This window comes from Orbicella franksi, chromosome 6, assembly GCF_964199315.1.
Source record: "Orbicella franksi chromosome 6, jaOrbFran1.1, whole genome shotgun sequence".
Lineage (NCBI taxonomy): Eukaryota > Metazoa > Cnidaria > Anthozoa > Scleractinia > Merulinidae > Orbicella > Orbicella franksi.
Genome location: NC_138150.1, coordinates 16,949,156 through 16,976,241, shown reverse-complemented (window position 1 = coordinate 16,976,241; position 27,086 = coordinate 16,949,156). Strand labels below are relative to the sequence as shown.

The 27,086-nt window shown below is 39.8% G+C and overlaps 2 protein-coding genes across 4 annotated transcripts in view; both read left to right on the top strand.

Annotated features, from left to right (window-relative positions):
* LOC145491018 (putative RNA-binding protein Luc7-like 2) lies at nucleotides 1-23,276 on the top strand. 3 transcript variants are annotated; one of them, XM_081470148.1, is made up of 12 exons: nucleotides 11,339-11,448; nucleotides 13,415-13,509; nucleotides 14,236-14,250; nucleotides 14,389-14,487; nucleotides 14,883-14,987; nucleotides 18,008-18,071; nucleotides 19,381-19,460; nucleotides 20,052-20,155; nucleotides 20,639-20,711; nucleotides 21,375-21,514; nucleotides 22,104-22,163; nucleotides 22,775-23,276. In XM_081470148.1, the coding sequence occupies exons 1-12, from the start codon at nucleotides 11,388-11,390 to the stop codon at nucleotides 22,956-22,958; spliced, it is 1,080 nt and encodes a 359-aa protein (XP_081326274.1). In that variant the 5' UTR covers nucleotides 11,339-11,387; the 3' UTR covers nucleotides 22,959-23,276. The 3 variants fall into 3 exon arrangements, 2 of the variants coding, with proteins under 2 accessions (XP_081326274.1, XP_081326275.1); XM_081470149.1 differs by lacking the exon at nucleotides 14,236-14,250 and having other exon boundaries at nucleotides 11,340-11,448; XR_014049749.1 differs by lacking the exons at nucleotides 14,236-14,250; nucleotides 14,389-14,487; nucleotides 14,883-14,987; ... (5 more) ...; nucleotides 22,104-22,163; nucleotides 22,775-23,276 and adding exons at nucleotides 1-1,688; nucleotides 4,039-4,310; nucleotides 7,027-7,320 and having other exon boundaries at nucleotides 7,699-11,448; nucleotides 11,580-13,467.
* An 891-nt stretch (nucleotides 23,277-24,167) lies between these two features.
* LOC145491041 (uncharacterized) overlaps nucleotides 24,168-27,086 on the top strand; it is an 8,326-nt gene continuing 5,407 nt past the window's right edge. Inside the window, exon 1 of the mRNA XM_081470182.1 lies at nucleotides 24,168-24,953. The gene's annotated coding sequence lies outside the window, so the exon portion shown is untranslated. The remainder of the gene's footprint in view (nucleotides 24,954-27,086) is intronic.

The window sequence follows — 27,086 nt, the reverse complement described above, 5'->3', positions numbered from 1 at the left end:
TTGAAGATGTTATCTAGACTAAGGAAACCAGGAATTGCCACTCAAAAATATAAAAAAATCAAATCGGCAAGTTTAAATTTACGCAAATCAGCCTCAACAGTGTCGATAGATGGGGTGATTTGGGGAGTTTACTCTGGTATAGGGTAGCAAAATTCAGCTGAACTAGCTCTGGTATAGGCAAAGGGTTCCAGGGTCCCAGCGGCTCATCACCACCCAGAAATTCCCAAAGTACCCCCCCGGGGCCCTATGATTCGGTTTGTACCTCCCTTCTGTAGCGCTTACCTCCCTGAATCCACCTTCTTTGACTCTATGTGTATGTATACCTGTAGCCCCCGTTTCATTGACTCCAAATAACTTCGAATTATCCGCCAATGCTTGATCTTCATTCTGCGTGGTGTTATCACTTTAAATACCCTTTTTAATTTCCCTTTCAAGACTTGAACCTAGAACATCCTGAATCCTGCTCTGAACAGAATTCTCTGAACCACTACACCGTCCAGTGCGCTCTTGGTCCTGATAATAAAACTTTTCATCTCTCTTTTTTTCTGACTTTTCCCTTGACCAGAGTACCTTTTATCTCCAAAGCAGGATCTAAAGACATTTGAGTCGGAGGTCAGAAACGAAAGTTAAATGCAAATAACTTCCAGAAACCTTTTTTCGCCCCCGGCCGTAGAAGATCTTTAGATCAAATAACGCAATTCTAGCTAATTCTACAAAAGATCCGGTAGGTCACACATCGGTTGGTGGAGAAAGCACGAGAAACGAAGATATTGTTCCGGCGGGAAGATTGGGTGACGATGTATATGAGTCGATCAGGCTTCCCATTAGGGGTGGTGACAGGAGAACGTTGATCGCTTTTGGCCGTAACTACACTGTACTGATCGGCTCAATCATCTGCCATTTGGTGATGATGGCTTTATCACGACACTCGCAAAGAGTCCTAAAACGCACATGTAATTGATTTTTTGGGCAAAACAATTTGTTTACCTTTGATAAAATCAACTCTTATCTTCTGCATTGAAAATGAATTGTCACCCTCACATCTGCCACGTTCTGGCCCTTTCCCAAAATATGAAGTATTTTTTGTGGGATTTGAGACTTGTTGACCCCTGGCGAGGCGCATTGGGTTTCAAGAGTAAAAGTGTTTAGATGAAAGGTGCTTTGTTTGGGGAAACAAACCTGGCCTCCTCACTTCTGCTGCATACGTAGGTTGTCAATATTGCGGGGAAGTGTTGTTAAAGCGATTCGTTTGGAATTCGGTTAACACACTTGAGAAGAATGGGCAGTTCGAGTAAAGAAGGATATGGCTGCGCTGTCTTTGCTACAGCAATCAGTTTTATAGCCATCTTCATTTCTACAGCTTGTCTTGTACAGGTTTTCTTTCTTCCTCCTCCGTGCGCACAGTGCAGCTGCCCTGAAGATGGAAGGACAGATGAATTACGCAATCGAACGGCAGAAATGGCGAGGATTACGATCAAAGCTGCACCAGAAAAGAAAACCATTACGAAGACGCGAAAGGACGTGAGCAAAACTGTTGAGCAAACGGCTAAGGAAGCCAGAGTGAGAAAGCGCAGACAGACAACACAAACCGCACAAGGACAAGACAATAACGGTAACACTGCTTTTGGGGGTTATCTGCACAACGCCATTTTGCGGTTGCAACAGCAAATGATCGTGGTACAAGGCAGGTAAGAAGCGATCTTTGTTATGAAAACATCTGTTTTTCTTTGTGAGCAGAATCATGTTAGATCCCTTTCGAAAGGGTCGTCAAATCACTCATCAGTTTTGAGCAGTCTTTCCGTAAATGATCCTTTTTTAATATACGTATAATGTGTTGAGACCCCCGGCTGGGGGTAGGGGGTACTCTCTTATATGGGCTATGTTGGTATGTGAGGCCCCAAAGGGTATGGTCTTTTAGCCGCCTTGGTCAGATTTTACATGGCATCGATTTTGGCCATTTCGGTCTCAAATAGGGTATGGTTTTTGTACTTGTCTTGAATTGCACATGTTTTTCAGAAGAAGCTATCTTACCTAATAAAAGCATATAAACATTCCCTTGAACATTGGTCTGTACTAGGGAACAGGTCTGAAATAGGATATTGATTTAAGGTCATTCCACGCAAAAAGAACCTGCACTGAGATTTTTGTCAAACTTTGCCTATTGACTGTTTATATTGTAGGAACTTAAATTTGGAAATAAAAATGAGGGGTCCCCATGTTCGTTTAGGAGCAAAAGCACCTTGTTTATACCATATAAATCCTTATAATAGCACCATGATTATAGTCACGATTGCTTCCTAAATTCATGTTTCCGACGATTGTTTCTTGCTCAACACTGAGAACTGGCCCATATTTATTTTACATAGATAAATTTATTACTCAATACAACACAACAGAAAAAAAATGATAGGTCACCGTACTCGTTTTCGAGAAAATGACGATATACCTCTATGGCGAGGTCCAGCCGCAAAGGAAAAGCCACCATTTTCTAATGTGCGCGCGCTTATCGCGCGTAAAATTATGCGCAGTATTTTGGTCTTAATGGGGGTAAGGCTTTTGGGAAGCGGACCGCACACACCAACTCAGTTTTTCTCGGAACACCGCCCCCACCCCATCCCGGGAGTGGGCTTTGCAAACCTACACAGATAACCTACAGCCCACTAGCTAGGTTTAGTCTGCAAACAAGCTCGCGTTTGGGAACAGTCTCGCCGACTCGACATTTGCCGCTCGCTTGTGTGACTGCTCGACGGCAAGACTGCGTGACGAGCCATCTGAAACAAACGTCATGGAGCGGATCGCCTAGCCTAGCCTAGGAGTTGATCAGAACAGACGGGATAGTCTTGTCTACCAGCTTGTGAAAAGGTGCATTGAAGGACATTGCGCAGTTTTAAAGGATTTCCCAAACAATTCATAATCAGATAAAGCAACTTGATAAGCCAACAGACCATTTCCGAGTTCACTTGTGTGTCTTATCAAAACGAGTCTACGTGCGAAACCATTCATATGAAAACGAGTTCCGCCTACAGGTTCATTTTTATGCAAATCAAACTCATTTTCACATGAAAGGTTTTGCATGAAGGCTCGTTTTGAACCAGGGGACAAGCGAACTCGGAAATTATTAGGGGTGGTGTATGTTAAGTGCGAGACGTTGCGAAAAGGCGAGACTAGCGTTTTCTTTACGTCCCCGAGACATTCGATTGCGAGACAAAGATTTTAAAGTGCTTTAAATGCGAGGGCGTGACATTCAGATTCTAAGACGTTCAGAGGTCAGTTATAAAAACAAACAGACGAATCTAGACTTGGAGACATTCTTAGGCTCGCGAAAAAAAAAATCGAGATTCAGAGACCGCTTTGTGAAGAAAAACGAGACAGCGAGACGCACATAGCCTCTGAAAAAACAAGACCACGAGATCCCTGACACGGCGAGAATTTTGCGAGAATCTGAATATCTGGAATCAAAATGCAAAAGAGTTAAACATATAATTATTTCTTTTTAGTTTTCAATAAAGCTTCTTAGCGCGTTTTATGTATAGTTACTTCTTGTACGTGATTTTGTAGCATTTTGTAGTGAATTTTATCAGGGCCTTTATCGACTCTACTGATATCAGGTTCTTCTGAAAAGTCCACCCTGATAGACAGATATGCCTTAGGGCTTCTCCCTTGAAATTCATGGAAATCAAACTCATTTCCATATAAAAGGTTTTGCACGAGGACTCGTTTAGGAACAGAGGCACAACGAAAATCGCATCGAAATGGACCATTAAATTTCAAAAGAGTATGGGCGGAGACCCCTGCCTTTGTGGTCTGATCTGCACATTTGTATATCTGTGTATAGGGATGTTGCAGGGCTGCTCTAATTTTGAACCCAGACCTCCCACGGCCAAGCTTCAAACAGAGTGAGGTCTGGGTACGAGGTAAGGGCCGCTCTGGATACCAGTCTTCGAGCAGAATAGGCTACAGCAAGAGACTGTCATCTTCATCATGGTCTCTCTACTACAGTGTTAAAGTAGTTTACTCTCTATCTGTATGTTTTTGCAGGACTCAATACTTGCAAGACACCTATACGAATAAACGATTTCAATCAGCGCCGCGCGGACCTCCCGGGCAACCGGGTATGCCAGGTAGAGATGGCACTGACGGGAGACCAGGAATGGATGGTCCTACGGGGATCCCTGGCAGAGATGGACCCCAGGGGAAGGATGGTCACCCGGGATCACCCGGAGCCCCCGGACCCCCGGGGGTAAATGGTCTTCCTGGCCATCGAGGAGAAACGGGCTTTAAAGGAGAGAAAGGCGAACCTGGAAAACAAGGTGATCAGCAGTTATTTTCCCATTCCTATCGCAAAACTTACGTGTGACGAGTTGGTCGATATTGTCTTGACGTGTCACATCATTCTCAGAACTATCGTCATAAGAAATGTTTGGTAATGACTAAGGAGAATATATATTTCAAACCTGGGGGCGGGGCGGTGACCTCATTGCCCGAAAAATTTATGCAATGCCCGAATGCGTAAGAAACGTTCACAGTTCCCACATCTAATGAAATTGCTATGATTTCAAAAATAGTCATATTCAAAGCTTGCACACTTACTCAATCAATCATACTCTATCAACAGTCTCGATCCGAGTAAAATCTCAGTAACACTTATTAAAAGAAAAAGTTCTGAAAAAGTAACCAACTAGGAACTTTATTTTTGAGTCTTGGAAATCACGCAAACAGCATTATTTTGTAATGTTTTCTCTCAAGTGTCGTTGCCCGAATCATGAGCGTTTTGCCCGAAAAATCACAGAATTTCAGTAGCTGGGGGGGATGCAGCCCCCCTCCACCCCCGTAGCTCGTACCCTATGGTTTTTAGTGCAGAGTGCACTATTGGGATGGTTATGGGGGTTGCCTGCCGCTAAGGAACTAAGGCGCTATGGCGCTATGGCCCTATGGCGCTATGGCCCTATGGCGCTAAGGTGTAAACTTTAATGTTTGTTTAATTAATTAATTTCAATTAATTAATTAGTCTAAAGGCAAGGGATGTGTACTCTACGTAAAACACATTCCATCGCCGTCGCTTAACTTTGAACATCGCAAAGCTATATATTTGTTTCAGGTAACCTCTTGCTCTCCTTGTGGTACCATTCTCCTTAGAACAAAACTAATTTGCCCTAAACGCATGCGTAGATTAGTTAGGGTTCGTGGCTTCTATATTAGGTGAAGGATACATTGCATACGGAATCGCGCACAAATGTTGAGAGGTTTTCCTTATGGTAGAGCTCAACATGTAAGACGCATGCGTTCTAGCATTGTTAGTGTTATACACTATCTTTACACGCAGTATTTTATATATCGTGTCATGTGACCAAGGACGGCAGTTATTTTTCAGGTAGCGCCAATTTTCCCTTTTTATTGCAAAAGTGAAACGTTACTGAGGCTGCGTAGCTTTTAGAATTACAAACAGGTCGGTTCAACAAATATCATCTGCTGTTTTCAATCTACAATAGTGTGCTTGTCAGGGTTCAAATATATTGCTTCTCCTTAGCGACTTGTTTATTTCTTGCCTTAATTGTGTCTGTAAGAGAGACCAAAAAGTTCTCAAGTTAGTGGCTTTAATACTCCGCAAATTGTAAATTTGTAACAAAAGAAACCAGGAAAATGCTCAAATATTGCTGCAGACGCCGTGGCACCTAATGAAAGTTCAAATTAATTTAATCAGTCTTTGAGGAGACTCATTCATATCGGCCAAGTAGCGCTGTTTATCTTCAATACCTTTCGTTGAAAAGCTTCTCAGCCATCAATATCGTTGTCTGTTAATTTTGAATTGTTTTATTGTTAACAACAAAGGTGGCAACAGAAAAAGAAAGTGGTATTTCGTGACTATCTGATAATTAAATTAGTTCTTGTTCATCGGTAAAAATTTGCATTTTTAGTAAAACATCGTCTCTGTTCCGTTTCTTCATCACTACATCAGATATTTAACTTTCTTTCATTTATCTCCAAAAAACAAGGACATCTTCCGTATGTTTTGGAGAAAACAGGGGTTTCATATTACATGGCTTTGCGAGGAAAACAAAAGTATCAAGTTACAAAGTTGGCGTGAAGAGCTAAATTGTCACGTTTGCTGCTTCAGCGTATTGTTGAATTTAAAATGAACGAAAATCAACTTAAAGCACCAGTAGTAATTAATTTGTACGTAATGTTTGGACCTTGAATGAAAATACAACCTTGAAACATACACACTGCAAAGGGGAAAAGCCGTAGCAGACTACCAAGGTAGACACAAACCGGAAGTGAACCGAGCAGGGGTGAGTACTTATGGGACCACCGTGCCAGAGCTATCAATTGCACTCTGCACTATCTGAGATTGTCTCACTAGTTAGAACAAATGTTCTCGTGGAATGAATAACTATTAAAGTACAGAAACACGAACGTGCTCTCTGGTTTATTTCAAACTTGGTAAAGTGGTCTTTTCACAACACAATTTCGACTTTACTTAACGAAATCTCGGAAGTAATCAAAATGCTAGAATGCAAATTAAGGTCATATGCTCTTAGTCGTTTCCAAAAGTTCCTGTGTGCCACTTTGTCAAATAATATACTCTGTTGAGAGCGCTGAATTTTTGTTTAACTTTTTGCTCAATCGGATTTCACATGTTAAGAAGAACATTTGAACCAAAGCTACCAGGGATCCATTGCTCTGTTACTGTTCAGTCTGCTCAAGTTATAGCCTTGAAGCGCGACAGGTCTCATTGTTGTCTCGTTTACATATAGATATAAATTCTTAAAATTCTTAGATATCTTTTAATTGTAAATTTAGTTAGCATCGGGCAGGCGAAGAGCCACCCTGTGGATATACTGCCCGAAATGCCATTATTATTACTATTATTATTATTATTATTATTATTATTATTATTATTATTATTATTCTGGTGTGACGCTTCGAATGAAATGCCAGCGTTCTAACATTTGCATTACCCGTCGATAGTTGGCGTTCAATAAAGTGAAAATGAAAGAGAAATTAACTTTGTTGTCTCCGGTTTAGGCGATCGCGGTTTAGGGGGATTGAAGGGAAACAGGGGAGCTGCCGGAATACCGGGCGAGAATGGCGAGCCAGGAATCCCTGGAAGGGCAGGAAATAAGGGGAACAAGGGAGAGGCTGGCGAGGCTACTTGCTATGTCACGGAGAGGGGCCGGCGAGTGGAGAAGTCTTGCGTCGAGGCGGCGACATACGAGGAACTTGGCAGGGACGTAGCCGGGAATGACGGGGTAGGACTCACCTACACCCGATGGGGGAGAACCACATGCCCCGTAGGAGGTGCTACGATAGTTTACTCAGGTAAGATGTTGTGACTTCCCTTTAAATCGATTCGTCTAAATTATCCTTTGAACTTGGTAATAGTATACATAACTGCATGTACAGCGATTTGCTTACTTCCAGCTTCATCACTCTCAAGTGCGACCAAAACGTTAACCCGCTCGCAGGCTATCCCCTGCAGTTTCATTTTGCCCCAACTCTCAAGGACCTCATAAGAAAATGTTGATCTGATGCAGGCCGCGTTCTGCGACAACTCCAACACTCCCTGGTTCTGGAAACAAGACTGTCATACTTTCGTTCGCGCATGCTAAGATTGATTTCACGCCGTTAGTCAGGTGGAAAGGAATGCTCCGAGTAGGACATTTATTCTGAACAAAACTGTCCTTTTCTGTCTATCAGGTCAAGCTGCGGGCACAGGCCAGGGTAAAGATCGAACTGGGGGATCTCCTTTCATCTGTGTACCTAACCAGCCTTGGTACTTTGGCCAGGTGGATCCCAGCACTCCGCTGGCCAACGTCTCGCAGGCGAATCTCAACGCACTGAAACAGGACCAAACAAGAAGCACACTGCACGGCACCTACTTCTACCTGTCATGCGTGCTGTGCCTGGTAAGGAGGCGCAGCGTACAGATCATGCTGCCGGCCCGTAAGGAATGCTATCGGGGGTGGCACCGGGAGTATGATGGCTACCTGGCGGTGCAGTCTAATCGGAAAGATCATAAGGACGTCATCTGCATCGACAGGGAGTCTAGAGGACTCCTGCAGGAGGCCACTTACGTCCGAGGGCTTTTTGCGAGCTGCCAAACGTTTTCCTGTCCGCCGTATGTTGAAACTGAGAGACTTCCGTGCGTGGTTTGTACCATTTGAGATGCAAATCACTGTCATGGACAAATAGGGCGCTCTGGCTTTGCTAGTAAATGTGAGCTGACTTTATTTCATTACTGTTTTCATCTTTGACTTTCGTCATTGTCGAACGGATTGCTATCAGTATTGAATTGGAATTTATCTTACTAATATATAGAGCGGTTTTCAATTTAGTGTTGTAAAACCAAAACCAAAGTAATCACTCTGGCCAATCACAAAGGACACGGGAAATCCCATCAACCAATTAAAACTCAAGCAAGTACATGGAGCTGAACGGAAGCGCGGGAAAATATGCGCGGGCGAGTTACGATTGGTTTCGGTTTTACTTCTGATTGGACGACAAAGTGGCGCAATTTTTTTAAAGCGAATTGGGAAGCGTTGTCGTGCAGAGCCAAGGCTAATTCGAGTTGAAATACTTTGGACACTCAATGAAAACCGCTCCAACTATACATTGCTATTGTGTTCTCTTGAGTATTTGGTAGTACATCACAACGCCATTTCTTCATTGATGTTATCCCGTCTTCCAGTTACCTGTCGTCTTGATATAATGCTGTTCTAAGAGAAACAGCATGTTGATTATTAAGGTTTTATTCTTTTGGGAGTGACTGCTGCGAGAATTTGATAATTCGTCCGTCAATGCAGCTTCCTCAGTTTTGACGTAACATATCTGACGCGAAAGACCGTGTTCGACCACCTTTCCAAACACCGAGAAGAGAGTTGAAAATGCGACGCGCAGCGGAGTTTTTTTGACGAACTTCGAGGTGTTTGGAAATGTGGTCAAGTACGGTCTTGAGTGTTTGATATATATTCTCAATCGAAACCAAAACTAAGGAGAAAACGGAGAAATAAAATCGCAAAAATGTATGCTAATAGGCCACGTTCGATATATCAATATTCTAACATGGCTCCGAGACTTTCGGGTCAAAATTGTAATTTTTTAAAGTTTTCTTTCTCTCTCAATTCCCAAAAGAGACTTGGATACAAAGAAAACAGCACCAAATATAGAAGTTTGTCCTGAAAGCCTTGATAAATTATTAATGAATTTGAGAAGATTAGATCTTTAATTCTCACAATCTTCTTCCCCTCAGTCCTGAATTACATCAGACTCCCACACTATGATGTTACTTTACATTCGTTTTTTTTTAAATGTTTCTTTTTTTATGTTGTGCCACATTTTACTAGTTATGTGTACTGTGCGGGTTGAAAAGACACACAAGTTGCTCCATGACAAAGGAAGGCATATTAAAATTTTATAAAAAGTAACGATCATTTACGCGGCATCTTGCTGTAAAATATATACATATTTCTTTACTTTAATTTTTAATGTATTACTTTTTATCTAATCGAAAGCGATCTTGTTTAAGGACTTTTTGGCGGGCATTCGTAAGAAAAGGAATCAAAACTTGAAAATATAACTTAGCTTGCAAAAGGCTGAGCCCCAGTTTCGAAACATGAATAGCACTAAATGTCGATTGTCCTGATGACTGAAACGTTGGAATCGTAACCTATCTGAATTTAAACCTTTGATCTCTTTTGCGTCTATCACAGTCGTATCCTAAACTGACGACAAAAATATAAACATCTGACATTGGTCGCTTTTATACTGGGGACGCACCAGTAGTGATTACCCACCCGGAGGAACTGGGTCAAGTGTTTTCAGTGAGCAGTCTAGAAGTACGTCTCAGTATATAGAAGGGTACAAGACGCGGGTTTTAGGACGAATTTGGTTGAGACGGATAAAGAAGGGCAGCAGACGAATTATGCGCATGGATAGTTATACGTTTCAGTATAAAGTCAGTATATCTGGAACGACAAACTAAGCGTTTAGAACAAGTGATAGCTCCTCCTGTTTTTACACTAGAGCACGTACTACACGCATAAAACAACATACACGTTATCCTGAGTATATAACAATCTGATCACCTGCTGCAACTCGTAACTTGCTATCGCAAGGGCTATCACTAGGGCTATTCACAACTGGTCAAGTCATCTCAGTGAGAAATCAAGCATCAATATAGTGTTTCGGACTTGTTGCTCGACAGTCAACAGGTCTCTGTAGTCTTGAGCGGCTTTAGATGGATTGAACACGCGAAATATTACGAACAGGCCAACTCTACGGAAACACGGAATGACTCCTAAGTCTTCGAGACAGACTTCCCGGCCGAGAAAAAGGAGAAACACAAGAAAAAGGAGAAAAGAAGCCCCACCTAGCATGCACTTGCAAGAGCTGAGTTGAATTGCAGAGGCGCGCGAAAGGAGAATGAGGAGTCTCATTTCAACTCGCAGCCTGTATTTAGCTACGACTTGGCCTACCAGTAAGCCTTCCCAGAGGCTAGCAATAGGGGTGAAGAATGATATTTCAAAAACTGTGGGTCTCGCAATATTTTAGTCCAATTATACGGGTGTCCCAGTCTCGATTTTTTGAACGGCCATGCACGTGTCGCAGTCTCGATTTTTCACCAAAAGGCTGAGCAAGTCTTGAAGTCCCATGATACATTGAATTTTAATAACGCAACTTTCAAATTTCCGTCTATAAAAGTTAATCCTAAATTCTCCTGAATTGTACCACCACATCATTTTGGCGCTAGAGAGCTTACTCGTTCTACGATATCATGAATTAGTGATTTCCAGTTACAGAGAGTCTCGGTCTCGCAATTGAAAAGAAGTTCAAAATGTCTCGGGCTCGCAAAGGAAAAACGCTAGATCTAAGTACCCACAATTACCATTGGCCACCCCTATCACTACCTCGGAAATCTGTGAAAAATAAACTTAAGCAATAGACCACAAGTTTTTTATGGTTTATAGGCTGATAAACCACGCGGGATGTTGGAAGACCACTCGAAGAATTCTTCCAACATCCCAAGTGGTTTATCATGCCTCTAAACCATAGAAATTTGAGGTCTATTGCTTTTATATAATAATTCAAAAGACACGCGAAATTTCCATGAGTTTACTTGCACAATAAACCATAGCTAATTTACCAATCAGAGCGCTCGCATTCATTTCATTATTACATAAAAACAAATAAGCAATCTACAAAGATTCCGTTCGGGCTCAACCGCCGCGCTCCACTCAATCCCAGAATGCACTGTACGATTCCCAGAACACGTTGCAATCCCTTTGAGTTGCAGGAACGCGATTAGTGCGCCATTTTATCCCTAGAAGCGCTCGGGAAGTTTAGCAATTAGCAGGGTCTTCTGCCATTTTTGGCAGTCTTCAGACAAAATGACAGCGCAAGAACAAATGAAAAAGATGTTGGATGAGCTAATGGGAACCCAGAGGGATGGTGAGTGCAAAAAATGCGATGTGAAAGTGAAACGAGCTCGATACGTCTTGACTGAATTTGAAGATTTAGCACGCTTGTGAGTTTGTTAGAGCTTTTTCTTATTGGGTTATTTTTGTATACTGACTAAATAGACAACTCAGTTGTGATGTCGACGCTAGCTCAATCAAGTGGAGTGAGTTTTTGTCTTTGTCATGTTTTTATCTTTTCGAATTCTTTTTTCCTCGTGCCCAGCTGTACTGTAGAGAGTGTTCTCCTAGTTTAAAATAGTATTCAACACCTGTTTTGTTGACCTGTTTGGAATGGGGGCTTCAATTTCGTTTGAAAGGATCTCTTTTACACACCGTATTACCTATTATCTTTTGTACAAAAATGAGTTACTGGTTGAATATTTGTGGCCTTGCAACGGGAAGGAAAACTGCAAGTTTATTTCTGAAAGCTTTCCATGAAAATTAACTGACTTTCATACTCTGATAGGCTTTGTCACAGCAGGTCTGTGTTGTGGTTTTGCTATTGGCTTAAGACTGACATAGAAATTAAAATTATACTCGTGATGTAGCAGGAAAAACAACTACATGCATGTTTTGAAGTAAATTTATTGCAGACAGCATTTGATGGGGCAAGTGCAAATTGCATTTTGTTTGCTGTAGCAAAGTCAATCAGAGGTGCATAATATATACTCTTCACATAAAACTGTAACCTGCATATACCCTATTCTTTGCACCAGCTTTGAAAAAAGCATTTTCTTCTAGCAGTCAATATTATATTTACCAGCTGTCTTGTGTAGCTTGATATCTTGTGCGCACTCTGCATGTACAGTATGTTTTATAAATTTCTTGTATACCTGTGTTATGGGAGTTCCCCATTAATACCAGATATTGAATGCTTTCTCAAACAAGGCTCACTGATAGCTATGTACATGTATTGTGAGCAAGTCATTGGATGCGTAAGTAGGGCGACGTAAGTAGGGACAGAAAATTTCAATTTTGTTTTCTTATGGTGGTTGGGAGGTATTGGTTACTCAGTAATTCTTGACTAGAATCAACCTTGAATGGTTCATTTTTGGATATGTAATGTAGCATAATATTGACAACAATCAAGAGAGACCTACATACATACATACCTCTGGAGGTTTTAAGTCTTAGACTGGGTATAAAAATATAGATGAATCTACATTTTACCCATATGAAATATTTCTCAGGGGCCAGTTTGTTTTTTCTCAAGATCTCTGTCTGAAATGTTTTGGAATAAAAATTCATTTTATTATGTCTTAAGACTGGGGCTTTTAATCCACACTCCTTATCCAATCAACATGAATTCCAAAAAATAAAAAGGAAGTTGCATTTCACAGAAGCCAGAACCAATTTTCCATTTTGTTGACTTATTGTGTTTAAAGTAAGGGTTTTGTTCTGTGTGTTGTATTATCCTTGAGTAACCTATATCACATAAATCCTCTGTTTAACCCACTTACGTATAAGTAAAGGTTTGCCCTTTTTAATTATGTTTTGGTTACCTTCTTTTCATCCTACCTCATGTATATGTATAAGCTTGAGAGGGAACATCCAGGTTTCCTTAGAAAATTTACCATTCATATTTATTTTGAACAAATCAAACACCAAAAAAAAAAAAGTACAAGATTCTCCGGCTATTCCTTGTCAGCAATCTCATTAACTTGGTATAGCCACTGCATGCTGGAAAGAAGATGCAGATGTTGAAGTGATTCTTGAAGTTATATTGTACAACTGGCTATACAATTCTTACTGAAGGTGTTATCTAAAGTTTATGTATAGTATGTACAGTGTACATGTTAAGGAAACTCTTTGGGTTTAATGGAGGATTTACATTGTAAAGCATTTCCGCATTATAATTTAGTCATTAAACATTTTCAAAACGAGAAATTAAAATACTGTATTTAAACTGTTGGATGGTATTAATGCTTTATTTCTGTGTTGTCTTTATATCCTTCTAGGTGCCAGACCTGAAGATGTAATCAAGTTTACTGATGACCGAGTTTGTAAGAGCTTCCTTATGGGTCTTTGCCCTCATGAACTCTTCAATAATACAGTGAGTAGCTTGTTTTAACTGATCATCAATACACAGAGTGTGCAAATGTATTTGTCTCAGTGTTTAAATTCTTGGAAGAGTACTTGTAGATTGCTCACAGAGGTAAGGTAAAAGGTAAAGTCTGCATACGAGCCAAGTGGCCCATTAGGCTTGTGCTTATCCTGATTTCTGTAGCATGAAGCAACTAGGAGTATTTCCACTTCCCCCTGGATGGGATGTCAGTTCATCGCAGGGTTACCTTTACTATCAAATTTGCTTGTACCCATTTAAGAGGTACTGTGAGGGTAAAGTGTCTTCTAATAACACGACACAATGTCCCCAGTCAACAGGACTCGAACCCGGACATCTTGATCCAGAGTTGAGTGCAACCATGGTGCCACTGCACCTCCCTCCAGATTGCTTACAGAGAATCTGTTTTAATCACAACTAAATATTGAAAATACAAGTTAATTGGTGAAACTTTTCAATGGTGTTTTGATTCCATATAAAAGGATAAAATTTACCATCAGATGTTTTGGTGCACATCATAATATTTTACTTTGCTGACAAGTTTGTGACAGTGTAAAGCTCTTCACCTTACATATTCAGTACAACCAGTTTTTACTACTCCAAAAATACACCTTTATCACTCTTTGTATTGAATACTATATAAAAGGATTGTTTCTTTTAGTAGCTTCCCTGACTAAGTCTTGTTGTATCCCTTTCATGCTATTCAATGAAGAACAGTGGATCTTCAAAACTGTAAGTTAAAACTGTGCGAAAAGCCATTTCTAAAGTGAAGCTTTTTACTGTAAAACAATCTCATCTTTTTCATACTCTACATGAATATTTACTAGGCACTTTCTTTTTGATGTATTTTCTAACTTGCTTTTGTTGCAGAAAATGGACCTTGGTCCATGTAACAAGATTCACGATCCTGCCCTGAAAGCAGACTTTGAGATTGCGTCAGAGAAAAGAGACTATGGTTATGACATAGATGTAAGTATATGTGAATTGGTCTGTTAAAGTTTGTAGTGACATGTTGAGCTGAAAGGGATGGAAGAGGGTTTAAGCAAACTGGATGACAAAAAAGACTGTACATTAAATATATGCATATTTCTGTTTACTAATGAAAGTATATGACCACTATTAACATTGGCTGCTTTGCATCAGTCATTGGATCACTTGAAATTTGGAACACAGAAACAAAATCACTCTGGATGAAAACTTGTTGTCTGTTTTTAACACCGTGCTTCATGTATGCTGACTGAATGCCATTTTATTTTTGTCATATTCTCTATTTTAACCAAAATTATTACATTTGTCCAAAATTTTACATTATTATTACATGAAAGTGAACTAATTTGCTTTTTTTTCTTTAAACTTTTTATCAGCAAATGGAACATCTTCAGTCTTTCATCAAGGACTGTGATAGAAAAATTCAAATAGCAAAGAAAAGGCTTGAGGAGACACAGGATGACCATGACCTTGTTCCCGAGGTTTGTATTTTCTCTTTTCCATGACCACACTACTGTAAAAGTGTAGGGGAAAAATACCATGGCAAGCTAGCTAAAGTGTTGTTACTTTGTACAATCATTTGGTACAACACTGACAGGTGCATTATGCTGCAAAAAAAACATGGGGTGAAAGACACATTATTTACTGAGGTAAACAATGGATGCTACAGTACCGGTCAAAGGGACTGCAGCATTACATGCGCGTAAAGCGCGTGTACGACACGCACATTACACGCAGTGTCCATGCAATGTCCACGCACCTTACACGCAAACGCATGAAAATGTGTGTAATTGCACGCGCGTAATTTCACACAGAAGATGTGATATTGCGTGTAAAATCACATGCAGTCGTTCAACTGGAACTCATTAAGTGCGTGCAATGAGAACAAGATACTAAAAGTGCGTGTGATGAAAACAAAACATTTACTGTGTAACATTTACCATATTGGACTGCACTGCGATATGGCTTAGTCTTTCACCTTCTTACTTCTGGTCTTCAAACGTTTCCGGTAGAATAGACCAGTTTCCTTTAACCGGCTTACCACTTTACAGTAAAAGTATTTTTTGCGTCGTACATGTAGTTTCAACAAGCGGCGCCGGCGACTGACAGGCATGCTAGGATTCACTGAGATAACAGAACATAAACACATAATTTTGCTTTCAATTTTAAATTACAGCAATCAGTGTACTTTAAAACAATTCGAAGATTCATTAAAAATATGTCGTACTCCGAAGCGTTTGGAGTTTACCGGTGTTCAGAAGCTTTTCCCGTCGTGTTTTTTCTTTTCGTGAGAAACAACAAAAGCTCCAGCGACTGACAAACTGAGGTTTGACAGACATGAAATAACAGCAAAACACATTATTTCACTTGAGATTTTCAATTAATTTTTAAACATCAGTTATCTTCTTCAAGTTTAAAAAGCCTTTGAAGATTTGTCATTAATGTTATGTACTCAGAAGTGAATGTTGTCTATGTGAAAGCATATTGTTTTGATCTGATTGAAATGAAATTTGATCTGTTTCTTGAACTTCATTGCCTAGCACGTGACCAAAATCTTCCCAAATCTACGATCTGTCAACGCGACTCAACCCAGGGATGAAAATCTGATGACTCGAAAATTAACAAATGCTTAGATTTTGTTAAAAAAAGTTTCGATTCTTCGCCGTTTAAGCAGAAGTGTGGCCAATGAGCAGATTAAGAGAGAGTCGGCAAGTTTCTGTTTGAATCCCTACTTCATTGTTATTGAAGGAACAGGGGTTGAAATGACGTTTCGTGGGTGGGTAAACATTATGTTGCGATACACATCGTAAGCGAAAACTCGTAGATCTTTAAGAATTAAGTTTAGATGTTAAGCAGAAGTGTGGACTGCTACACACTCAAAAATAGTATTTGTTTGATAGGTGCTCGAGCTAGTCCACTAATTTAGCAATGCTTGTCGACTTTTAAATTTACTTTTTGTTGTGAACATTAAGAGTCACGTGTTTTGAATACAAGTTAGTAGTGGCTTTTTGTTGTGCAAAATACACGCAACTGCGTGTATGAATAACAAAGGTTTCTTTCTCCGATTAAAATACATGCATTTGCATAAAATTACACGCAAATATGTGTAACTAACAGATCAGTAAATTTTACATGTGCGTAATTACATGAACTGTCCACGCACTGTCCACGATTACTACACGCAGACTACACGCATTTTATGCGCGTGTAGGTGCTGCAATCCCTTTGACCAGTACTGTACTTCAGAACCCCCTAGGCCGAGAGGACTGGAAATTACAGTGTAAGTTGGGACTATTTGGTTAGCCTACAGCTGTATATACACGACTGGTTGGCTTTCTTTGGTTTTCTTGCGGTTAGTCTTCACACTGGTTTTCTTGTGGCTAGCTTTCACTTTGGTTTGCGCATTAGCTTTTACATTGGTTTTTTTTGTGGTTGCCTTTCATCCTGGTTTATTTTAACACTATACATGTATATGGCTTTAATATTACCAAACTGGCAGCTAGCTCTGCCAGGGTGCATCATACAAATTACTGTTACTTTTTATTACATAAAATAGGTAGGTAAAGTCTGCATATGAGCTAAGTGGCCCATCAGACCCCGGAGCTTATCCTGGTTTCTGTAGTATGAAGTGACTAGGGGTATTTCTACTCCCCCCTGGATGAGTTGCTAGTCCATTGCAGGGTTACCCTCAGCATTAAGTTTGCTGGTACTCATTTATACACCAGCGGTTGGAGAGAGGCACTGTGAGAATAAAGTGTCTCGCCCAAGGACACAACGTAGTGTCCCTGGCCAGGGCTCAAACCTAGACCGTTTGATCCTCAGATGAGCGCACTAACCATGAGGGCATATTTACAGAGCTTGATGTTGCAACCGCTCGGGTCGCCAGTGAGACTGAATTTTTTCACTGGCAACTAACTTTTCATACTTTTCACTGAAATACTTTTGCTTGTGACTAAATCTGAAAACTTAATTCCAGCTGGCTTTTCCTGAAAGGTTTTTTTCCTGAAAGTCAAGCCCTGATTTAACACATTTTGTCAAACTATACAAATTATGTCAAATTATATGCACTCTTGTGCATACTCACTGCACTTATACAGGTTTACATCAAGAAAAAGTACAGCTAATAAAGTATGAAACTGTTCTTGGCTTTTCACTGAAGTACTCTTGCTGGCGACTAAATCTGAAAACTTAGGGGCCAGCTGGCTTTTCCTGAAAAGCAAATCCTGATTTAACACATTTTGTCAAATTATACATTGGCACTCTTGTGCATACTCACTGCACTTACTCTCACTGCAGGTTTACATCATGAAAAAGTACAGCTAGTAAAGTATGAAACTATTCTTTGCAGGTGAAATCCCCCCAAATGTTTCATGAGTCCTTTATAGCTTTTTGTCTGTGAGTGAAAGACCAAACCAAATGTTTACTGTACACAAAGTAATCTTGGTAAGACTTTTCCTAGCCTGATTTGCTGGTAAATTAAGCCAATTATTTCTTTCCTCAGGCCCAAGCAGTTCATGACCTGGCTGAACAGATTGGTAAAAAGCTTGCTGAAGCAGAAAGTATGGGTATGTGGCAAAAAGGAAATCCCTATTCTTCCTTTCTCTTCCAAATGAAAAACAGAGGCACTGTAATTCGATACAGTCAAAACTCACATGTAAGGACCTAGTGGTTTAAGAAACTGCTGGCAGAAATTTGTTATTTTAATACCCAAGAATATAAGAACCTGTTAAGCCAAGCAATATCAAGCAGGTTTTTATATGCAAGATGCAGTTAAATTGTGATAAACATTTTAACCAAGGAGTGTGACACTGAGATTGCAAACCTATAATTATTACAGAAACTACATAATACACGATACACACTCCCTAGATCATATATTCTGACACTGCTGTTCCATTATAGCCTTTTAGAAGACCTTTCAAAACTGGTGGACAAACAAAATGAAACAGCAACTAGCATTATCAAATAGTATGATTTTATACAGTGTTTTTGATAAAATGGAACATAGATACCCTTTAAACTATGTGCTTCTAACTGCAAAATTTTCTATATACTGCAGCTGCCTGCACGACGAAAAGCTCTCTTTTGACAGTTTTCTTATACTTCTAAAAGAAAAATTAAGAATCAAATTAAAAGAAATTGCATTTAAAAACAAGTCTCTTACTGCTTTCCAAAAATCCTTTCAACATATTATTTAACATGCACTGATGGCGTGGTTTCTTTGTTTTGTTAACTAAGTAGGGTTTTTTTGTTTTTTGGTTAGTAATATAATGCTTATACTGTACATATATAGCAAAGGCAGCATTAGTAGTGCTGCCTTTTGTTTGAAGCTTTAAAACAAAAAAACAAAATTGGACATTTTCCAAACTGTATTGTTTTAGCTATGTAAAGAACAATGTAAGTAGTCTTAACGATCATATTGTACTGTAAGTAAGTAAGTATTGTGCTGTAACATTATTTCCTCTTTTTATTTATGTAGTTTTTTTCCTATGTATATTGTGTTTGTGAATCAATTAAAAAAATTAATACAGTTGTGAATTAGTACTGTATATGCAAGGACCAAACCCAAGTTAATTTGTTTTTCTGGTTATCAACAACTATATCTCTTTCATAGAAATTAAGAAGCTAAATTGAACCCTACTTAGCCTACAGTAAATTGCCAGTAATAACTACCCCAAAATGCAATAACTTATTTTGCCGGACTCCAAAAAATGTAGGTTCTTACATGTACGTGCAGGTTTTTGTAAAGGTAAAATGCTGTGAAACAAATATAAAACAAACAACATTTTAAAGATGTTATTCATTTTTCTTTACATTCTGTAACATTTCAGAAAGTATTGAATTACTCAACTGTTTGTGTTTTCTTTGTTGCAGGAGCTGAGGGCAAAGTTGATGAGTCAATGGAACTCATGAAAGAGGTGGAAGACTTGAAACAAAAGAAAAGAATGGCAGAGGTAGGGAGAGACATGGTTATTTGTTTCATTCAAGGTCTACAGTTCATGTAACATTGCGTGTAACATTAAACAGGCCTTTCCCATTGCACAACCAGACTTAACAGTACATGTAGTTATGGTGTGCAGTAAAGTGAATTTCAGACATGATGGTGCTTTTGGCATTGAATAAAGTGTTGCAATAGGCACAGGATAAAAACTAAAATCATAAAATTTGGGAGGTTTTCAATGCTCAGTGTTGGCTTCTACAGTAGCGTTGTCTGCACACTTAAAATTTTCAGGGGAACCCTTTTTCATTAAGGGCCGAGCACCTGACAAATTAACTGGCTGTGAGGCCAATTTTGCATATGTTGTACCTGTTTTTTGCCTACCTGGTTCGACCATCTACAGGAAAGTTTTTGTTATAAAGACATTCAGTTCAAAAAGAATGGCGTGCCTGTGGAAATCAATTGTCTTCCTGCTGAAAACCTCAGTGAAACCCCTGTGTATCAGTTCTCTCAGAAATATCATGAATACCACATAGTCACATGGACTACTGACACTTGCAGAGTGATTAGTGAATTAATGGCTTGGGCTTGTTTCATTCCCCTGCAGGACATATATCGAGAGACCCTTCCATCATCTTCACTTCAGCAGCAAAAGTTGAGAGTCTGTGAAGTGTGTGCTGCATACCTCAGCTTGTATGACAATGACCGCAGGTGAATTCATAAATTTTTGGCAGGGCTTGTATGCACCTTGAGAGTCCTTGAGGAAGTGGACACACATTTTGAGGCCTTTTATGATCTTACAAAGTACACTGGGTCCTTAACAGTTCTTGAAATTTACCTTTTTCAGTACTGATTCTTACGCTTTTCTCTCCACCAATAAAAAGTTTAGAAAAGTGAGCCTATCTCTCTCTCTCTCTCTCTCTCTCTCTCTCTCTCTCTCTCTCTCTCTTTAAAAATGTATAAAAACATAGCTCGTGTGTCCTTAAATAAATAAATGGTAAATACAATGTAATTTATATTTGAGGCTTTTTAAAGATCATGTTTTATTCCCCTGCAGTTAAGTCCTTTGTTTATCCACAAAAGGGTAGGAACCATGTTTTAAAGGGGTTAAAATGTTGGCACATTTTCTATAATATTGTTCTCGGAGAAATTCTTTATGCTTATCATTCCCTCTATATTCATTTGTCCAACCAGATTGGCTGATCATTTTGGAGGAAAACTTCACATGGGCTTCATCAAAATTCGTGACAGGTTGAAAGAACTACAGGTATTCTTATAACTGAGCACAAAATGCAAACCTGAAGATTCTAATCGTTGGAGCCGTGAAATCATTGTCCATTTAAAATGTTTCAGATTTACATTTGGAAGGAATATCTATCAAAGTTGGAACATCAACATTTTGTTAATTTTTTTTTTCTGAAGTTCATGTACATCATCTTTTCTTTCGAATAAAAATAAGTCTCCCCGCTCTATTTATCCTGCCGAATTTAGTAAATAATTGAAGCTTCATAAGAATCTGTTACAAACTCATAAAAATATGGGAAACCAATTTTTACAAATAAATGTAAGCCAGGGGGCAATTCTTGCCCTGACATACAGTTCTTTGTAAATATTGGCAAGTTTGGGGTCCCATATTTTCAACGTATTTTTATGAAACTTCGCATATTTACTCAATTCGGCGTGGACAAGGGTTTTTTGTTTGTATCGAAAATGCGAAAAATTGTTGACGTTGCGTGACATCGGTAAAGAGGTCCAAGAGTAAGCTTGGATTTGTCACTTACCAATGGGACGTTTATTGTGTATTGGGTTTATGCAGTTGTATGTAATAGTTTTGAAGCAACGGTGTGTACTTTGAGGTTTACTGGTTAAACTGGTAAATACCTGTAGGGTACATTTATTTACAAGCCTGATTTTGTTTGGTGCTTTTTAGGACGGAGTGGCTAAAAAACGCTCTGAAAGAGAAATGGAGCGCAATCGACGACGTGAAGAGCGGGAACGGGAAAGAGAACAGGAGAGACGAGAACGAGAGAAAAGAATGAGAGAAAGGGAACGAGAAAGAGAAAAAGAAAGGTAACTGAAAGTATTTCATCAGGGATTTCTGGGCTATGATACATGTATTAATTCCCACTCAAACTCGTCACGTAAATATATTCCTTAATCCTAGGATGTGTAGCCCTTTAATTTTCAACAGTGATTTGAATCTACATGTAGTCTCTTCTCAAAGAAGCTCTTTTGCGTAAAATGCTATCTCTAGGACCGCCAAGTTCTCATGAAATATCCAGCAATCAGTATAGCCGGGATGCAGCCCTTTACTTTAATGCGGAAACAAAGGAAATAGATGGCCTCTGCTTGCAGGTTATAATCACTGACAAGAATTTACATTTTGAGCTAAAGAATGCAAGTCTCACTGGTCGATGGCTGCTCGTGTTTCTTCGGTGTTTTCTTCCAAATCACTCCTTCAAATTAAATATGCGTTGCAGCTTTTATTTGGGTGGTCGCACAACGTTCCTCTCCACTAAGCCCTTAAATTGTGTTGCGGTATGTACAGTTGTACAGTACTATATGTAAATGACTAACCCAGTTAGTCGGGCCAAGATGATTCTTCTCTTTTACTTGACGTTTTTTTTTTTTTTTTGGTATTTTTCTGTTCTCTGTCAAGGAGCCGGCGCCGCCGAAGTCGAAGTAGGAGCCGCAGCAGAGAGAGAAGAAGGAGAAGAAGGTAATTCTTGTAGCCAATGTGTCAGTCAGCAATTTGCATCAGTACTCTGTGGGAAGTTCCCCTAAGCAAAGGACACCTTTTGTGACTCCACGTGGACACGTGAGAGCTTACTATTACCTTTTCAGATGTACATGTAACTATTGAACTATTAGATGCAGTAGTTACTCGGTGACCCCAAAGTTGTTAAATTCTCAATTGAATAGTCAGCATTTTTAGAGGTAAAAACTGCGGGTAATTAGTGGTAGGAAAGGCTATCCTTGTGACGTGAACAGAGGAAGCGTGACCGAGTGGTCAGCGCGTCGGACTCTCAATCCAGTGGTCCCGGGTTCGTGTTCCTCTCTGGCCACTACCAGTGGATTTGTTTCTCGGTAGCCCCGAGTTCAAATCCTAGGCCACTCTTGTAAATAGCTAACTGGTTTGCCTCCGGCCAGTTGTGACTCGTCACTTTGAATTATTTGTTTCAGTTGTTTTCTCGGCTCCACTAGCCTTTATGCAACAAACACTGCCGAGGGTAAATATAGGTTGTTTTTTTATTACTTGTTTAGCAGTAACAGTACCGAGTATGTTAGAAATATAACGAAGTTTGACTGACTTTGCACTGTGTTTTACAGGAGCCGTTCACATTCACGGTCTCGATCGAGATCGCGGTCAGGATCCAGATCTCGCACGAAGCACAAGTCCTCATCTCGCCGCTCTAGATCTCGCTCCCGTTCAGCATCTACGAAAAGGAAAACTCCACCAACCAAATCACCGCCACAATCACCTAAAAGATCTCGTTCCAGATCGAAAAGCTGAGATTTGGTCGTCTTTTTAGGCGCTTATTACTTCAAAGCGAGTCTTCTCGCGGCAAAATATCTCCTTTTTTATAGCGCAGTGTTACCTGTTACATCTTCTGTATATTTTAAACGCCCTTCAGTTTAGCCAAAATAACAACTGAGTTGTAGTTTGTTCCTGGAATTGCTTGATTTAGTCTTCCAAATAATTCCTCTTGTATAGTGTATTTATGTGTAATAATTTCCTTCCTCAACGTCTGCACTCATTATCGTGCTGTTATGTCAATTTGGAAATGTGGTTGTCCAATTGCGTTCACAATATACCAGCATGGCCTCGTCTTGTCGGTAGTGGTTGCTATAAGCTTCTCGGCCGCAGTGAGTCTGACGAGGTGTTCATTTTACCTTAGAAAAATTAAAATTGTCAAAAGTGAGGCAAGTTTCGTTTTATTTAGGAAACAAACGTGCTTGCTAACATACGACCGGTAACTCTTGAATGGGTATTCGTACAAACCGAGACCCTAAATTATCTCATTGTTCTCTCGCTCCGCTTATGTTCTGACACGATTTTAGGCGATTTCTTGTTTCGCACGCGCCTGCAAACAGGTAAAGCAAGTCTCTATGGTTTTCGGGATGGGGTAGTGAAGTGAAAAGGGGTACAGTATGGTAGTAAAGCTTGCCCACATTCGAGAGCTTTACGACAATTCTCATCTTACCACTGGTCATGCATGTCCAAATAAATGATTCCATATAGTGCAATAAAGAAAACTAAGGGTAAACAGCTCTAGTTGAAACAACTGTATTTTAGCTCAAGGGGCACAGTAGTGTTAGTTTGTTATGCATTTGCATACACTAACAATTTATATCTCCCTGGTTTTCAGTCTTGATTACCCACTCTCCACGAATATGTACGCTCTCCCACTATTGCAGATATACCCCCATCCCACACAGGTGTTGCCTCCACCCTACTCTACAAAAGGAGAAAACGGTCCCGCTGCTAAGGCGTCCACCTCGGGTATAAGCGTTCACCTTACCACTCCGGTCTTCCTCTGCACCCAGCCCACTCCACAAAGGAGAAAAATGTTACAGACTGTCTTCTTTCTACCATCCGGGGCGCTTGCCAATCTACCAAAGATTTCAAACTGGGGACATATGGTAAGAAAATTTCTATGCCAGGTTTCCAGAAAATCGGGAAATTGTTGAATTTCCTGAAAAGCGAACCATTCAACCGAAAATTTCGGAATGGAACGGTAATTGGAAATGTCTGGAAATTTGGGTTTTCCTTACGTGCGAGTTTTCTCTTCGGAAATTCCGGAAAATGTTGCTCCATTCGTCGCGGAAATTTTCCGGAAATTCCAACCAGAATTTTTCATCGAATGGAAAACGGCGTCAGTGTCCTTATACGATGCCCCCAACAACGCAGTTAACTGGTGTCTTTCTCTGCAGACGTTTTATGGCTCTTGTTCTTTGAACTCTGTGTTCTTGGCCAATCAGATGCTGGACCTTAAGTGCGTTACTTTTCCCGCCATAACACACCACGAGTGAATTGCGCGGTTAGAAAACCACTGACCAGAAAACACGTGACAAAATAGAAGATCTGTGCACATCAAGTTGCTTGCCATATTGACTTATTCAACCGGAATTGACATCGATTTCATCGATAAAGCTGGTTTGTCTTAAGGTCACTTAAAGCAGCGGAGCCTAACTGCTTTTCGAAATTGGCTTTTACTATTAACACGCGGCTTAACATGCAATAAATTTATGTTTCGTTTTTTTAGATGGTGTCTATTCCCGAATTCGGGTTGGTTATTTTCTATGCCGTTTCTATGGCATTTATGCTCACTAAAGAGAATGAAAACACTGTTTTAATTATCGATGCACAAAGCTCTGTTACTCATCGATTATTCAGGTTCGTCAAGGTGTAATTTGGACATCTATTGGTGCTGTTTTTGGACTACTGATGAAAATTGAATTTTAAATTGGTTGTCTTACAGTATAACATTCATCTCTTACATAAAAGGTAAGTAAGTTACTTTATACATACCTGGGTGTCAAATTTGACTACTAAGGAAGAAATTTCTATTTAAACTTAATCAGTTTTAGAGCTTCGAATGAAATTGCACTTGCTTAAAACCGATCCAAGTTAAGCCCTATAGCCCGATGATGTGAGAAGGGTATTCCTAGATTAGAACGAAAAAAAAGGCGTTGATTTGTTGTGTCGTGCCTATATACCATTGGCTAAGGTTATACGACCAGGAAGCCGCGATATAAAAGCCAAGTCTTGCTCGACTGATTCGTTGCAAAGAATTTTTAAAGCTGGCGAAATTACATCAGGCGAACTAGCTATCGGGCGAAACGACTGGTCACCGTTGCGACACTCAGCTGAAGGTGTTCGTGTGTATCGGAGTTTGTTCACAACCGATACACTCAGTGGTTCAGGCCGGTTCCACAAAATTTAATTATTTGATAATTGTAACACTGGGGTCCCGAATACATACACCGCGTTCACAGTCTCTGTTTATTTGCCTGAAATGTCAGTCATTTCCTCTCCTTAACCCAAACCCTCGGTGATTGACGATCAAGGAGACAGATATTTCTCAGTGGCTTGCTCGGGTACTTACTTCCATGAATTTCCCACAGAATTGGCAAAAGTCAGTTCTAAGACCCTCTTTATGATTGTTAGTTTCACGCGCTTTACTGTATATAATCAATTTTCCCAATGATTACGAAAAAATACCCTGCGTCACAGGCAGTCTACACTGACGGTATAGACCGAACTATTTTGAGGATTTTATGACACGTACGATCGGGCTGCACGGTAGGCCACGAAGGAGACGGATGACCAACAGAACATCCCGGAATCCGCCGCGTGATCAAATCTAGCCTTCAATACGATCAAACACGCTTTATTTGTGCTCAAGACTTCAGATCGACGAAAATTATCAATGTCTCACTTGGTTTAAACGTTTTGTCAGGTGTCATCGAAGTATTCATGCTTAGTTTCATGTGATCCCTGTATGTTTTATATATCCTAAAGGTCGCAGTTATTTTTTTCCAAATCCATAGCTTTTATTGTCAAAAGATCGAAATTCATTTAATCGTTCTTTTTTGGTCAGTGCAATTTGTGAATGTCGTAAGGAAAACACTTAAAGAAATACACTTCATCAACGTAAACCAGGTTTTTAGCTATCGTGGCATATTATTTTGAAGGAAATTTATTCCTTCTTTGCACGTTGAAGGTTACACAGCTGAGTGAAAGACAAACAAAATATTAACCAACGCATCTGAATGCAGCGTTAGATTAAAATGTCGTTTAAACATTACTGTATGTTTCAATGCAACACATTGGAGCAGTGTAAAAAAGATTGTCTTTATAAACTGACTTATTTTTATAACGCCATGAAAATATCTGTATATAGCGCCAAATCCACTAAGTGTCCATGGCAATCGAGTCGACCCAGGCGGAGTAAGTGGATTGAAAGTGTTCTCCCTGAAAGTACAGGAATTTAATTGAAATGCGGGAATAAATGTTGCTCTCTTTCTCAAATTTATCGGTGTCATATTTTCTTGATACAATTTGGCAATTTCGTCAGAGATTTCTGTGGTCTTCATTCATGAACTTTTATGGAAATTGTAAATGGGACTTGTTCACACCAAAACAGCTGCTACAAGACATAATTCTTTTAAAATTATTTCCTATTCAACAATTTTCAGTCGTTGTGGCGGACCCTGTTTGTAGACAAATACGTTGATTCAAATATGCAGAATTTTTCCTGAGTAAGTTATGTAATTATTCGTCGTTTAAGGCGGTAACACGAGTATTTATTGGTGACAACAACTGCTGCATTTTCCCAGGCATTCAATCCTCATCTCACTCGTCTTTCTCTACCATTTTCCTCTACGTTTCAGGCAACGGATGGCCTTGCATGTAAGTGTAATTTGCTAGCTTTGTCACTGGACTGATTAGTTTATCCTACTGAAGAACGTCACTTAACCCAGCCACATGCTACCAAAAGCTTTTGTGACTTTTTTTTGTCCTTGTGACATGACTGCACGGACTGATTAATATCTGTTTCATATTGTTACAAGTAGCGTTTACCGTTATCTCTTCCCTGGTCACTTCTGTTCTGCAGTTAAGACGTGTTTCTATTGA

Coding starts and splice junctions, on each gene's coding strand:
- LOC145491018 (XM_081470148.1), top strand. CDS start 11,388: ATGACAGCGCAAGAACAAATGAAAAAGATGTTGGATGAGCTAATGGGA. Junction 18,072..19,380: donor TGCTGAAGCAGAAAGTATGG/GTATGTGGCAAA, acceptor TCTTTGTTGCAG/GAGCTGAGGGCAAAGTTGAT. Junction 19,461..20,051: donor AAAAGAAAAGAATGGCAGAG/GTAGGGAGAGAC, acceptor ATTCCCCTGCAG/GACATATATCGAGAGACCCT.